The 16,804-nt window shown below is 39.1% G+C and overlaps 1 protein-coding gene across 2 annotated transcripts in view; it reads left to right on the forward strand.

The window, feature by feature from the left end:
* The window catches only part of ZMPSTE24 (zinc metallopeptidase STE24), a 46,647-nt gene that overhangs the window by 10,159 nt on the left and 19,684 nt on the right, over positions 1 to 16,804 (forward strand). For both annotated transcript variants that reach the window (XM_005868657.2, XM_014541598.1), the window contains exons 4-7: positions 583 to 699; positions 1,071 to 1,223; positions 2,737 to 2,878; positions 8,438 to 8,622. In XM_005868657.2, the coding sequence (XP_005868719.1) occupies positions 583 to 699; positions 1,071 to 1,223; positions 2,737 to 2,878; positions 8,438 to 8,622 (597 nt within the window). The remainder of the gene's footprint in view (positions 1 to 582; positions 700 to 1,070; positions 1,224 to 2,736; positions 2,879 to 8,437; positions 8,623 to 16,804) is intronic.

Here is a 16,804-nt window from a genome sequence, read left to right on the forward strand (position 1 = left end):
GTGTCTATTTAGGTCCTTTGCCCATTTTTTGATTGGATTGTTTATCTTCCTTTTGTTAAGTTGTATGAGTTCCCTATAAACTTTGGAGATTAAACCCTTATCAAATGTAACATTGGCAAATATGTTCTCCCATGCTTTGGGCTCTCTTGTTTTGTTGATGGTTTCTTTGCAGTGCAGAAGCTCTTTATTTTGATGTAGTCCCATTTGTTTATTTTTCTCCTTAGTTTCCATTGTCCTAGGAGATGTATTGGTAAAGATAGTGCTTTGACATATGTCTGATATTTTGCTGCCTATGGGATTTCCAAATCTTTCAACTGTTTATATGTCTTTAGGTAACTTCATACAGTGCCTGTGTAATAAAAGAGGAATTGGTTTTTTTTGCCTCCTTCTCTAAGAAGTAAACTTTGAGGGTATAGATGATGTTTCAGACCTTGTATTAGCCATAGAATCAGACACATTGCTTGAGATCTAGTAGGTACTCAGCAATTGCTTATCAATTTGTTCACTAAGAATTCATTTTAAGAATGAATTAATACTACACTATAAAAACTGCCATGTTTTTTTTTCCCTTCTTGTCTTTAGATCACTCAGTCTTTGGTGTTTCTGCTGATGGCTACACTTTTCAGTGCATTGACTGGTTTGCCATGGAGTCTTTATAATACTTTTGTGATAGAAGAAAAACATGGTTTCAATCAACAGGTATAATAGAAAATGCAAGTGTTCTCTCTTAAATGTGAAGACCTTTTGTGCTCATAATTTGCTGTTGTAGAGCATGAATTAGTTGAGGAAAAAGGGAACTGCATGTGGTAAAGATTGTAGTTTAAAGTCTTGCCATAAGCTCTTCTAGCACTCTAATGTCTAATGCTTTTCAGCTGACATTTAAATGAGTTTATTTTAAAGTGTAGAATGTAAGACATTTAGTTATTGTCTTGGGTTATCTAGTGTCATATAATATAGTCTCACTGCCTTTTAATTTTTAAATTTACTTTAATAAGGTATCCTTTATATTCATTAATTAGTTATTTAATAGCAGTTTCTCAGTTTCTTGTGATGATGTTTTCTTTTTTCAGACTTTGGGGTTCTTCATGAAAGATGCAATCAAAAAATTCATTGTGACTCAGTGCATTTTATTGCCTGTGTCTTCACTTCTACTTTACATTATTAAAATTGGGGGTGACTATTTTTTTATTTACGCCTGGCTGTTCACATTAGCTGTTTCTCTGGTGAGTAAAATCTTTGTTTCATGTTTTTTACAAATTTCCTTAGTGGGGTAATTATGGTATAGTCTTCATTAGCATGTAAACAGTTATTAAGAAGCAGATAAAATACACATAAGTGCTCATAAATTCCCCTGTTGGTTTCTGCTTTTGGTTATAAAAATAGGAGAATTGACTCTGACAGATTTTCTTCTCCTTATGTTGACTTTTACAGATCCTAGAAGCTAGTTGTTACTTTTAATGATCCAGTTGTCAGGCAATTTTGGGCTATGCATTTATGAGTTGCCACCAGAATGGATGACACACTTTGGTAATTTAATGACTCTTGACTGAGCTCCGTTGCCTAAAAATCATGGCTGTTTTGAAGAGAATAGATTGAAGAGGGACAAGAAGAAAGCATAAATGTACCTGGTTTTTCTTTGCTTTCTTCCTCTGCTTTTTCCTTCCTCCTTTCTCCCTTTTCCCTCTCTCCCTTCTCCCTTCTCTGTTCCTTCCTCCCTCCTTTCCCCCCCTTCTTCCTACCTTCCCCTTCTCCTTTTCTCCCCATTACTTCTCTCCTCTCTTCCTTCTCCCTCCCTTTTTCTCTCATCCCCCTTCATTTTCCCTCATTCACATCTTCTTTTCCTCTTCTCCTTCCCACATTCTAAACTGTTTCACAACACAAACACTACAACACAATGAAAATTGTCTGTTGACAGCCCCTAGAAAATATCATCTGTCATCTCTTAACTCCACCAATGAGCAGGTTTATTTTAGTCTGAATTAGTGTGATTGATGCTCATTGCTTCACTTCCCACTGGTGGGATCAAGATTAGAAAATGGGCACTAGTTGGATTTACAAATATCTGTTGAATGGCAAACGAAGTGAGAGGAAATGCTTCCAAAATACTTAAAGAAGTGCTGTTTCAACCAAGTGTACAGTTGTGAACTGTAGGTAATTAATTTTAGCTGACCAACCACATAAGACAGCCGTGATGCTCATTGCTTCACTTCCCACTGGTGGGATCAAGATTAGAAAATGGGCACTAGTTGGATTTACAAATATCTGTTGAATGGCAAACGAAGTGAGAGGAAATGCTTCCAAAATACTTAAAGAAGTGCTGTTTCAACCAAGTGTACAGTTGTGAACTGTAGGTAATTAATTTTAGCTGACCAACCACATAAGACAGCACACAGGTGCTAGTAATTTTTTTAGCAAAGACTTCAGATCTGTCATGGTTACTTTAAAAGGGAGCATTCCAACTTCTTATGGGCTTATGAAATTCCCAAGATAGTTTTGAATGGACCATTTGACTTTTCAGTTATTACCACTTTGAGACTATTCATATTGATTTAATTCATCAAACAGATTGATGAATTTGGTATGGTTTGGGACTGGGAATACCAGAACAAATACTAGTAGATAAGGTCCCTGCTCTCAAGGTTAGGATCACATAATTGTTTCAATGTAATTGAATCTGTATAATGAGTAGTTTTTTTAAGAACATGTTCATAGGTTGTTCTGACATTTACTTTTCAGGTGCTTGTCACAATCTATGCTGATTATATTGCCCCTTTATTTGACAAATTCACACCTCTACCTGAGGGAAAGCTTAAACAAGAAATTGAAATAATGGCAAAGAGTATTGACTTTCCTTTGACTAAGGTGTATGTTGTTGAAGGTAAGGCTACTGGGGGTAAGAAGATTTCGTTGAGTGGTTTATTTGAGAACTTTATTCTTAAAACTTTAATAAATGAACAAATCAGTTTGTTTAAAATTTTGTTATCTAAAGGTTAAGATTTTACATTTTGACGTTTTATGATTTATAGGAATTGATGATATAATCCAGGGATAGAAACTGGTGGCTTGGTGTCAGATCCTATTCTTGCCTGAAGCTGTGTTTGGTTGGCTTTACAATATTGTTTTTAATTTTGGGCCAAGGCTTTTATCACTCCCTTTAATAGCATGCATATTAGACTGACTTAAGGACTTTGTTACCTGCCTGGCACCTAGTAATTAAGTAGGACTGTTGTATAGTCATTCCATTTAGCACTAGTTTTAGGCTCATAAAGCCATTGTTATTGGCTTTGTCTCTTTCAACAAAACTTCCAGTGTTCTGGAAGACTCTGATTGTGAAAACCTGCAAATTACCAAAAACTGTCCTACCATTGGGTAGAGGTAAGCTATCTAGGAGCTTACATAAGACTACTAAAGTCTCAAGGAAGCTTACAGAGATGTCAATTAAAACTGTTGTGTGGTACCATGACTTTCAGAATCTTTACATTAAAATCCATGTAAATGAACAAGGCTGGTTTTGCCTCTGTTACTTACCAGCTGTGGAATCTTGGACAGATCACTTTACCACTCTGGCTTTCAGTTTTGCTTCCTCTAAACCACGGTTTGGCAAACATTTTCTGTAATGCCATAGGTAATAAATATTTTAGGCTTTGCAGGCGTATGTTCTTTGTTGAAGCTATTCAACTATGCCATTATAGTGCCAAACAGCATAGATTATACATAAATATGAGCATGGCTGTGTTCTATAAAACTTTATGTATAAAAATAAGTAGCAGATTAGATTGAGCCTGCAAGCCATAGTTTGTCCATCCATCATTTAAACTAAAAAATCACCAATGAGAAGCAGTTATATTAGATGAATGAATAGAAACAGAATTACGTAATTTCGGGGCCAGGTGAGAACAGAGATGGTCACAACTGGAAAGAATGAATTAACAGCAATTAGGAGAGTATAGAAATCTCAGATACTTGGTAGCTTCTGAGGTTATACAGGTCAACTAAAGGTACAGTTGGAACATTTCCATGGGGAAATGGTAGGAGAACAAGCCGATTCATATTACTTCTTTAGCCTCTGAGAATCACTACTCTTAATTAATATTAAACAGTAGCACACTAATTAGTACAGTAGAACAGTTTCTCAGGGTCTTTACTAAAGAAGCAACCTAAGTTGCTAATCACTTAAGTTATAATCAGATAACATGAAATCACAGCTGATGATACCATATGGGATGGACGTGGACCCTGGCTAGGGAGCTGTAGCCTTGGAACTGTAGCATTTTCGCTAGACTTGTTTTTTCTCCCTCAACTATCTTTCTTGACCTCTAGCTGGCTTTTCTACTTATTGGTGACCTGCTGGAGTGGCTCTGCTGTATCAGAGAGAAATTTTAATGTTATTCCCTTTAAAGTTTGTCAAATTTTCATAGGGAATTATATATCAATTATATCTAGAACATATTATTGAAATTATATATTTATATTTAAAATATATTTAAATGTATTTTTTCCAGAACTATTATCTGCCCCTTTGAAAGTAGTTTTTTGTTTTAGAGTAGTGGTTCTCAACCTTCTGGCCCTTTAAATACAGTTCCTCGTGTTGTGACCCAACCATAAAATTATTTTCGTTGCTACTTCATAACTGTAATGTTGCTACTGTTATGAATCGTAATGTAAATATCTGATATGCAGGATGGTCTTAGGCGACCCCTGTGAAAGGGTCCTTCGACCGCCAAAGGGGTCTCGACCCACAGGTTGAGAACCGCTGCTTTAGCGGGTCATCAGGCAAGACCTCACTGAGCAAATGAATGTAAGCTGAGACCTGAAGAAAGGAGCCATGCATGCTGAAATCAATAGAAAGACCTTCCAGAGCTTTGAATCATCAAGACACAGAAAAAAGTCCAATGTGGCTGCCACTTAGCAGGAGTGTTAGGACATGAAATCTTAGACAGGCAAGAGTCAGACCACGAGGGCCTTTGTAAATCAGGGAAGGAGCTTGGGTTTTATTTTAACTTCAAGGGGGAAAGCCATTGAAGGTTTTAGGCAGGAAAGTGACATGGTCTGGTTTGTATTTTTAAAATATCTTGGTTTGCTATGGAGAATAGATTGTAGGGGCGGCAAGGGTAAAAGCAGGGAGAGCCGTTAGGAGGAGGTTCTAGTAATCCAGGTAGGGGAGAGTAGTAGCTTAGACTAGGGCAGTAGTGATTGAAGGAGAGAAGTGGATGCACTGGGGATGTGTTTTAGAGGTAGAGTTGATGGGACTATACTAATAGATTATATGGAAAAGATTAAGGGAGAAGGGGAGACATCAAGGATGATAACCTAGATTTTTAGCCTGAGCAATTGGATAAATGATAGTTTACTGATATTGGGAAAACTGGGGAACAGCAGGTTTATGCGAACTTCAGTTGGATGTGCTGTATATTGAGATATCTATTGAACATTGAATTAGAATTCTGCAGGCAGTAGTTAGTGGCAAACAAGTAGTAGAAACCAACTGGCTAATGTAAGCAGAAAACAATTGCTTATTGAAACACTATTTGATAGCTTACAGAATCACCAGGAAATTAAGTTTATCAAGCTTGGAAGATGGGCTGTTCCATAGGGAGATGGGGAACTCGGAATTTCACTGCAGACCAGTCTGGGAGGACACTGCTGTTGCCTCCTTCTGTTGGATTCAGCAGTTTGCACCCCTAATATCCCTGCCACTAGCACCTACAGAATTAGTTCCTCACTGCCCTGCTTCTAGTGCTAACTATCCAGAGTCCCCAATGGGTGCATTTGATTGACTGAGCCAGGGCACAGGGCTCACTGTCAGGAATGCTGGGGAAGCAAATATGTGTCTTTTTGTATTTCTTAAATGAGAAGCAGTCTCTCACAAGATTTACATGGTTTGAATTTCCTTAACTCTGAACAGAGATTCCAGTCCTGGGCAGGGAAGAAGCCACACATAAGAATATAAGCAACAAATATGCACTATAGACATTCATGGGGAGATGTAGAGATAGCAAATAGTCAGCTGGGTGTATGAGTTTGGCGTTCTAGGGAGAGGTCAGGGCCAGCAATATTGATAGGGAAGTATCTGGCACGTAGGTGTGTTTAATGCCACGGATAAGGACATTTAGAGAAGAGAGTGGGGCTCAGGTCAGAGTCAGCAGGAGAGGAAGAGCCAGCATCGGACACAGAGGAGAAACCATTGAGATAGGAAGGAAAAGAGGAGAAAATGCTGTTTCTTTTTAAGTAGGAAAAGAAAGTGTTTCAAGGAGGGAGTGGTCAACTGCAAATGCTGCTGAGAGGTTGATTAAGATCATAAACAAAAATGATACAGTTGGCAGTGCCTTACATTTGCATAGAACATTTTGATTTTTCGAGTTCTCAAATACATTGCCTCACACCTCAAGTGGCATCATTAATCCATTTAGTAAACAAGCACTATTGAATATATACTACGTGCCAGGCACAGCAATACAAAAAGCTTATGGTCTAGTGCAGGGACTCTTAAACTTTAGTGAGTACTGTATAAGAATTCCCTGGAGAATTTGTTAAAAGATAAATTGCTGGCCTCCATTCCCAGAGGTCTGACCTCATAGGTGTTGCTAGTGTTTACTTTCTAACAATAGCACTGGGGTGATTTTCGTGGAGGTGTTCCTTGGGCCATACTTTGAGACACTTGGACCAGTGGGAGATATTAAGATGTTAATTTTATTTTATTTATATGCCTACAATCTGCCTGCTTCCATAAATAACTTCAGGCACCATCTAAGAAATATTTTTAAATTAATTTTTTAAAAAAACAAGACAGAAATGAAAAGTATAAGACCTCAGATTGATAAACGGCTTTCCAGACCCTATATGACTAGCAAAATTGGACCACATATTTGGCAATTAAACAAAAACTGAAAAATAAATAAGTAAATGCCACTATTTATCAAAGCCTTACTGTATTCTAAACAGACTGCCAAACATACTGCTATATATATAGAATATACTATATTCTAAATATACTACTGGACATGCTTTACATTAGAAATATGAGTAGATAAAAACTCACATTTCTGTCCGGCCAGCGTGGCTCAGTGGTTGAGCATTGTCCCATGAACCAGGAGGTTACCGGTTCGATTCCCGGTCACGGCACATGCCCCAGTGGCAGGCTCGGTCCTAGTAGGAGGTGTGCAAGAGGCAGCCGATCAGTGATTCTCTCTCATCATTAATGTTCCTATCTGTCCCTCTCTCTTCCTCTTTGAAATCAATAAAAAAATATTTTTAAATTCACATTTCTGTGAGAGATCTAAAATTCTCAAGAGAAACAAATATTTTATTATTACTTTTTAAAAGTATGTAAATAATAATAGTTTATATGGATCAGGCAGTGTACTAATTGATTTACTTAGAATTTCTCATGTAACCCTTAACCTAATCCAATGACATAGATATTGGCTTGCATCATAAACAGGAAAATAAAGCTTAAAGAAATTTAAGAAAGTTTCTTACTCACAGCTAATACATGGCAGATCCAAGATTTGAACACAAAGTCTGCTCGTAATTATTAAATTCACTGCATATTATAGAACATTTAGAAAATAAAAATACATAAATAAAGGAGAAAATAAAAATTAATCATAGTTTGTTCAGCTACTGTTAGCCACTGTTAAAAATTTAGGTATTTTTTCCCCAGTCTTTTAAAAAATAGCTTTAATTATTTTCTGAATATAGAAGTGTGTATACTTACAAGCCTTGGAAAATAGACAAGGGGAACAAAAATCCATAGTTCTAGAAGCCAGTGATAAACACTGCAGTGGGTTTTTTTAACACTTCAGTATTTTGGTATATTTCTTAATAGGCTTTTGTTTATACTTTTCTATTTACATGTATATTTTTTTCATGACAATAATGGAACCTTAGGTACATAAAGTTTTAATCCTCATTATATTGGTGAAACTTTTTCCTATCTTGTTAACATTCTTCAAAAGTATAATTTTGGCCCTAACTGGTTTGGCTCAGTGGATAGAGCGTCGACCTGCGGACTGAAGGGTCCCAGGTTTGATTCCAGTCAAGGGCATGTACCTTGGTTGCGGGCATATCCCCAGTAGGGGGTGTGCAGGTGGCAGCTGATCGATAGTTCTCTCTCATCAATGTTTCTAACTCTAGTATAATTTTGCCATCTCATAGCTTTACAATAATTTAATCATTTTGCTGCTGCTGGATATTTAGGTTTTCCTTACTTACTTATTGCTCTACAGCCCTGATGAGCACACATCTCTGTTGGCAAGACTACAGGTAAACAGACACTTTCCACTGCTGGTGGTGATTTATATTGACACAGTTTCTTCAGGTATTAAACCATTTGAAAATGTTAATGTCCTTTCCAGTAATTCAATTTCTAGGAGTCTCTCCAAAGGACCCCAGACTTTTTAATTATTTTCCGTGCTTTGAACTGTCTTTTCCTTAGGATCTAAACGCTCTTCCCACAGCAATGCTTATTTTTATGGCTTCTTCAAGAACAAGCGAATAGTTTTGTTTGACACTCTACTAGAAGAGTATTCTATACTAAACAAAGACATCCGGGAGGAGTCTGGCATGGAACCCCGCAATGATGGAGAAGGGGACAGTGAAGAAATAAAAGCTAAAGTTAAAGTGAGTTCTTCTTTTCCTAAGAGACTCTGGTTTAGTTTTTATGAACAATTTCTGTGACGACTCTAGGTAACATCCACTTCTATGTAAGTGTTGAATTCAGGGAGACTATCAAATACAAGCACCACGGCCCCTTTATAATTCTGGTATTTGGGAGAGATCCTCACTATTATACATGCTGACTACCTTGCAAGCTTTTGCAGAATGTACACATTAAAATTAGAAGCATAAGATAGGAAAATTCTTATGATTATAAGCTATCTTTAAAACAGGGGCTTTATCTTTATTCCTGATATGTTTATGATCAAAGAAATTCCACAGGCAGGATAAAGAGGAGATAGACATCTCATTTTTAGTTTCATTGAGACAATAATTATAGGCTCTGGCAACGGAGAGACTTGGATTAGAATCCTGGTTCTGTCATTTAGTAGCTGTGTGTCCTTGGGTACATTATGTAATTTGGTCAGTTTTCTTTTGTTTATTTAACAAATATTTATGAAATGTATACTCTGTGCTGAGATATTTTGCTTGGCACTTGGAATACAAACTTAAAGAGGCAAACCCTTGCTCTCAAGGAACTTATACAATCACAGTACAACATAGTAATTGCCACAGTGAAGCTATGTATACTGGATGCAGTGAGAACACAAGAAAAGGCATTTCTTAAATCTGACCTGAGAGTCTGAGAAAGCTTTTTCTGAGTCCTTTCCTGGATGAGGTCAGCTGATGCTGACTAGCAAAGTCTAAAGTGCTAAGGCTAATGGGGGGAGGGGGGAGACAATGATAAGAAACAACACAAATGTAATCAGTAGTCACCAGTATTTGTAGGTATGATCTTCTGTTGGCTTTGGTGTCATTCAGAGATGATTTTGAATCTGTGTAATGCTGGGCAAGTATGTTAAGCTTTCTAAATTGTTGGGGTGGTTTTTTTTAATATATATGCTTGGGATCAAACCCTCAACCCAGGCGTGTGCCCTGACCGGGAATTGAACTGTGACCTCCTGGTTCACAGGTTGACGCTCAACTGCCGGCCAGGCAAATCATTGGTTTCTTAACTAAAAGATGATGCTACTGGGGTTTCTCACTTCAGCACTGTTGACATTTGGGCCAGATAATATTTAGTTGTGGGAGGATGTCTTGTGCATCATAGGATGTTTAACAGAATCCCTGGCCTCTCTCCACTAGATGCCAGCATCAGCACCACTAGCACCGCCTTGCCACCCCAACAGATGTGACTACCAAAAACGTCTCTAGACATTGCCTGATATCCGTGGGGGTGGGGGCTTGCAGGACAAGATCACTCTGAGTTGAGAGATACTGGGCTAAAGATGCCTACCTTTTAGGGTCATGAAGATTAAATGAAATAATATACAGGGTGGATCAAAGGTAGGTTTACAGTTGTGAGTATGCAAAACACAGAATTTATTCTTGTATTATTGTTTATTAATTATTGTATTACTTTCTATACAAACAACTGTAAACCCACTTTTGCCCCACCCTATATTAGAAATACCTTTAGTTCATTTTATATCGTCTACATACCAGAAAATAATTACTATCATTCAAGCATCTGCTTTGACTTAAAAAGATGGTCTAGTAAAATGCCTAGCCTGTTATAAATATGTAGATGGAACAAAATTCTGTGAAGGGATTAAATAGCATTGGGAGAAGCTTAACTCATTTGATTGTATTTATTTATTTTTCTTAAATATTTTATTGATTTTTCACAGAGAGGAAGGGAGAGAGATAGAGAGTTAGAAACATCGATGAGAGAGAAACATCGATCAGCTGCCTCCTGCACACCTCCTACTGGAGATGTGCCCGCAACCAAGGTACATGCCCTTGGCCGGAATCGAACCTGGGACCTTTCAGTCCGCAGGCCGATGCTCTATCCACTGAGCCAAACCGGTTACGGCTGTATTTATTTCTTAAGTGTGGTTATCCCACTTGTTAGGATTTTGGAATAAAGATCACTTTGGTCTGACCAAGGGTCATAGGATTTTAAGCCAGGGAGAGATCTTAAGGTCATCTTGTAGTTAGGAAAACTGGAGTCCAGAAAGGCTAACCCAGTGACAACACTGAGGAGTCATACAAATTCAGCAAAGCAACCTACTAAGAGGTATCCACATACAGGGTGGATTGCATTATAGCCAAACCTAGACATAGGTAGTGATTCACTAACTTTAAGCAATGTAATGAAATTAGATCTGTAGTATCTATGAGAACAGTACTCTTTGGCTTAAAGTTTTAAAAAGATTGGTTAGTCCTTTGAAGCATGTTGAATGGAATTTGAATTATTTTCTGGCTTCTTAAAGAGCCTGCTTTATTTCATTGATAACTACAAATATTTTCGCATCTATGTGTAAGTTACAAGATGAAGGTATATTAGACATAGCCCTACCCTAAAGAACCTATAGTGAAGAAGACTAGATATGTACACAAATAGCCCATACTTTAAGGCAAAGTGTGGTAAATATCCTAAGTAGCCGAAGTAGTGTGGCTTTTAGAAATTAAGAAGTTAATGCAGATTCTAATGATCAGACAGATTTCTTAAAAGAGAATATTTGAACTAGACAGGATTTGACTTGAGGATGGGCCTCTTCACATTGAAGACATGGAATTAATAAAGCTAAAGAGACCAAAAACAACAACTCACTGTACAGTGGCTATTCTGAGACTGATGATTGAATGGATTCTCTGAGAATGAGATGAAAACGTAGGCCAGGACCAGTTTATAAAATACTCCTTCTTGAAGACATCAAGTGGTTGTTTCCAGTGGCCTGAAAAGTTTAGATTGACTTGAGTATAGAGGCCAAATCTTGTTTTAGGAAGATAAAAATTTGGTGGCAGCATATAGGAGAGAGCAAAGACGAGGCCTATTGCATCAAGATAAGCATGAGACAATGAGGGCCTGCACTAGAGTGAGAGGTCAGAATAAGTGGGAGAATAACAACAAAAGATGGATTTAAAGTACTTGGTGATTGCTGTTATGTGGAGTGAGGGAGAAGGTCAAAGATGGACTCAACATTCATTAACTGTATTGCTTTCCAGTGTATGTCCCACTGGTGAGGTGATTTTAAGTAGTATATCACTGTGAGTTTGAATAGCTATTTTTACTACTGTATATTAGGAAAAAGAAAACTAGCATATTATGATTTCATGAATATTGTCATTTAGGATGAGGCTCAGTTTTAAAAAGTGAGTTGGGTTAGTGGCTCAGTGTTGGGCGTCGACCTATGAACCAGGAGATCACAGTTCGATTTCTAGGCAAGGCACTGCCCAGGTTGTGGGATCCCCAGTGTGGGGCATGCAGGAGGCAGCTGATCAATGATTCTCTCTCATCATTGATGTTTCTATCTCTCCCTCTCCCTTCCTCTCTGAAATCAATAAAAAAATATTTTTTAAAAAGTGAATTGGTTTAAAGAAAGACATTAAGTAAATAACACAGAGAGTACACAGATGTGGCCAAAGTTTAGAAAACAGTGATTTATTCAGCACCTGCTACTGAGCACCTAGTATGTACAGTACAGTGGGGGATGCAAAGGTGGTTTTAAGTCTGGATAATGTAGAGAAGATGAATCGTTTGATTTTTAACAAGTTTAAGGAAGAACACTCAAGTTATTTGAAATCCCTCCTTTTAGAGATAACTGCTATGAACATTTTGAATGTCTATATTGGCTATTAACATTTTAAAAGCTGTCTAGGAAACTTACTCTCTGGAATTTTACTCTTCAGGAGACAAATAGAACACATAATTGGAACAACCTGTGTCAAAAGCAGTTTAAATAAAAGGAAAATTAAAACTACATAAAACTGAACAGAAAAGCTGCCCTTTTATAGAAGAAAACAAGTATTTCCGCTGCACGTGGTAGCGTTAGGTGAAAGTGTCCCTACCTGTTAAGTATAATAGAAATGGCACAGGCTTCTCAGATGTGGGTTTGGATTTTACCCACTGTTTATTAGCAAGATATCTTAAGCAAGACATTTTTTATTTATTTATTTATTTATATTTTTAATATATTTTTATTGATTTCAGAGAGGAAGGGAGAGAGAGAAAGAGATAGAAACATCAATGATGAGAGAATCATTGATGGGCTGCCTCCTGCACACCCCACACTGGGGATCGAGCCCACAAACCGGGTATGTGTCCTGTCCTAGAACCAAACCATGACCTCCTGGTTCATAGGTCGATACTCAACCACTGAGCCATGTTGGCCAGGCTTAAGCAAGACATTTAATTTCTTGGCTTCCTTTTCCTCATCTCTAAACTGAAGATAATACTTTCCATCCTTCCCAGCTTGGTGCTGTGAAGATCAAATGAATCAGTGTATGAATTTTATAAAAAGGAAAGCATCATAGATAAGGAAAGATGTGTGGTATTTTTGTTGTTCTTTTATATGAAATTAGTGTGGAAAAGTAAGAAAATCCAGTTCTGCCTAAAAGTCCACTACAAGCAAGTAATTCTTTTTCTGGAAAATGATCCTTAATCTCTTTCATTCCATATCTTTGAGTGTGACTCCGGTGCAGTTCTGAATAGCTTCTAAATCCAGATATCAAACCAAAGACATGAGCCTATGCTATCTAATTGAGAACTGGTGAAAACAGAAGCCTGAAGACTGTTAATTTATATAAAATGAGGCCAATGATACCTGCCTTATAGAAGTAGAAATGAATGAATTGTACGTAAAATACCTAATATTCACTGTCTGGTATATAACTCAATAACGAGTGGGAACTAGTATCATCATTATTAAAAACAGCCATATTTTTGCTTATTATTAAAGTAATAGAAAAGTTAGAAACCATCATCTAAACTGTATAAAGCAAAATCAAGTCCACGCTCATCTGTGTGTTTTTTGTTTGTTTGTTTGTTTTTGGGGGGTACTTCACCCTTTAAGTAGCTGGAATTTATTTCAAAATCTTTAACCTTCACTTTCTAGGATATATGTTTTCTAATTGTTTATTGCAGGATACTATATGTCTCTGATAGATCAAGCTTGTTTATTAATTTGTTCAGATCGTTACATCGTTACTGACATTTTATTTGCTTGATGTTTTTTTGTTTTTTTTTTTTAATATTTTATTGATTTTTTACAGAGAGGAAGGGAGAGAGATAGATAGTTAGAAACATCGATGGGAGAGAGACATCGATCAGCTGCCTCCTGCACATCTCCCACTAGGGAATTGTTTATTGCAGGATACTATATGTCTCTGATAGATCAAGCTTGTTTATTAATTTGTTCAGATCGTTACATCGTTACTGACATTTTATTTGCTTGATGTTTCAAAGATTGAGAGAGGTATCTTAATATCCTCTGTTATGATAGGTTCATCAGGTTTTATTTACAAATCTGACAATTTTGAAAAATATATTCTGAGGAAATTGTATCTTCTTCTATATATACTAGAGGCCTGGTGCATGAAATACATGCACTAGGGCAGGAGTCCCTCAGCCTGGACTGCACTGACTCGGGAGCGGGCCTGAGCCAGCAGTCGGACATCCTTGGTGCTGCAGCAGAGGCAGGAGAGGCTCCTGCCACGGCCCGCCGCTGCACTTGCCAGCCATGAGCCCTTGCCAGCCATGAGCCCGGCTTCTGGCTGAGCAGCACTTCCCCTGTTGAAGCACACTGACCACCAGGGGGCAGTTCCTGCATTGAGTGTCTGCCCCCTGGTGGTCAGTGCACATCATAGCAACCAATCATTCTGCAGTTTGGTCGATTTGCATATTAGCCTTTTATTATATAGGATAAAAGGTTAATATACAAAGTGTCCCCTTGGGAGTTGGACTAGGAGACTGGGGATTCGATTGCTTGCTATGACATGCGCTGACAACCAGGGGGCGGCGCGGAACGAAGGAAGGCCCCAGCCAGCAGCCAGGAAGGCCCTGGCCTGCAGCCGGAAGGCCCCGATCGGCCCTGATCGCCAGTCAGGCTTAGGGACCTTACCCATGCATGAATTTCGTGCACCAGACCTCTAGTTAGGTAGATAAAAATTTAGAATTAATATATCCTCCTCTTAAATTGAACCTTTATCATTCTTTTGTGACCTTCTTTAATAATGCTTTTAAGTTGATTTTGTCTGATATTAATACAGCTCCCAGCTTTCTTTTGGTTAATGCTTGCTAGCATTGTCATGTAATTTCACTTTTCAAAAAAATTGAGATAAAACTTATTATTTTAAGTCGATTTGCATATTAGCCTTTTATTATATAGGATAAAAGGTTAATATACAAAGTGTCCCCTTGGGAGTTGGACTAGGAGACCGGGAATTCGATTGCTTGCTATGACATGCGCTGACAACCGGGGGGCGGCGCGGAACGAAGAAAGGCCCCAGCCAGCAACCAGGGAAGGAAGGCCCTGGCCTGCAGCCAGAAGGCCCCGATCGGCCCTGATCGCCAGCCAGGCTTAGGGACCTTACCCATGCATGAATTTCGTGCACCAGACCTCTAGTTAGGTAGATAAAAATTTAGAATTAATATATCCTCCTCTTAAATTGAACCTTTATCATTCTTTTGTGACCTTCTTTAATAATGCTTTTAAGTTGATTTTGTCTGATATTAATACAGCTCCCAGCTTTCTTTTGGTTAATGCTTGCTAGCATTGTCATGTAATTTCACTTTTCAAAAAAATTGAGATAAAACTTATTATTTTAACTATTTTAAAATGTACATTCAGTATTTTTTAGTATATTCATGTTGTGTAACCATTACCACTATCTCATTTATCCTTTTACTTTTAACCTTACCATCTTTATGTTTTAGATGTCTTGTGCATAGTCTGTAGATAGATTTTGTTGTTATGGATGACAGCCACTACCTTTTTTATTGGCAAGCTGAGTGAACCCCCAGTTGAAAAATCCTCTTCTTTTGCTCTATCCAGAGAACAAACTATCAGGCATCTGCCATGATGAGGGAAGAGCAATTGCCTTTTGGTGTGGAGCTAGAGAAGGAATTTTTTGTTGATAGTGGAGCTCAGCTTTAACTCTTTCTCAAACAGCTCTCATTCAATTCTTATTTTAGTTACCTCCCCCTCCCCCCCAGTTCCAGAAGTACCTGGTGCTGTTATTCCCAAACCATTTGAAGACTGGTGTAAATAAGGCTGGTTCTCTTTTCTCCATCTGCTTTCCTGCTTCCAAAATGTTGCTGTTGTCACCTCTACTGTTTTCCCCATCCTTGTAGGTTTTTATCTTTATTTATATGTATAATAGCGGCCCGATGCACAAAATTTGTGCAAGAGTAGGCCTTCCTTCCCCTGACTGCTGGCACCTGCTTCCCTCTGGCACCCAGGACCCAGGCTTCCTTCCAGCCACCAGCAAGCATCCACGACCCAGACTTCTCTTGCAACCCCGGCTTCATCCGGAAGGTCGTCCAAAAGGACGTCCGGTCTAATTAGCATATTATGCTTTTATTATTATAGATGTGTGTGTGTGTGTGTGTGTGTCTTTTTATATATATACTAGAGGCCTGGTGCACGAATTCGGACACAGGTGGGGTCCCTTGGCCTGGCCAGAGATCGAGGCTGATCGGGGAGGGGCGGGGGGCTGGCCGGCTGTGGGGAAGGACTGTGGGAGGTTGGCTGGCTGGGGGAAGTGATCGCGGGTGGTTGGCCAGCCACTGGAAGGAGGAACCGCGGGAGATTGGCCGGCTGTGGGAGGTTGGCTGTGGGAGTACACTGACCACCAGGGGGCAACTCCTGCACTGAGTGTCTGCCGCCTGGTGGTCAGTGCACGTCATAGCAACTGATTGTCCGGTCATTTAGGCTTTTATATATAGACTAGAGGCCCGGTGCACAAAAATTTGTGCACTCGGGGGGTCCCCTCAGCCCGGCCTGTGCCCTCTGGCAGTCTGGGACCCCTCGGGGGATGACCACCTGCTGGTTTAGGCCTGCTCCCCGGGGGATTGGGCCTAAGCTGGCAGTCAGACATTCCTCTGGCAGCCCAGGAGCCCTCCGGGAATGTCCACTTGCAAGCAGGGAGCAAGCCTAAGCTGCAGTCAGACATCCTTAGCGCTGCTGAGGAGGTGGGAGAGGCTCCCACCACCACCGCTGTACTGGTAGCTGTCAGCCTGGCTTGTGGCTGAGCAGAGCTCCCCCTGTGGGAGTGCACTGACCACTAGGGAGCAGCTCCTGCATTGAGTGCCTGCCCTGTGGTGGTTAGTGTGTGTCATAGTGACCAGTCATTCCCAGTC

The sequence above is a fragment of the Myotis brandtii genome, unplaced genomic scaffold (assembly GCF_000412655.1).
Source record: "Myotis brandtii unplaced genomic scaffold, ASM41265v1 scaffold274, whole genome shotgun sequence".
In the NCBI taxonomy this organism is placed as follows: Eukaryota; Metazoa; Chordata; class Mammalia; order Chiroptera; family Vespertilionidae; genus Myotis; species Myotis brandtii.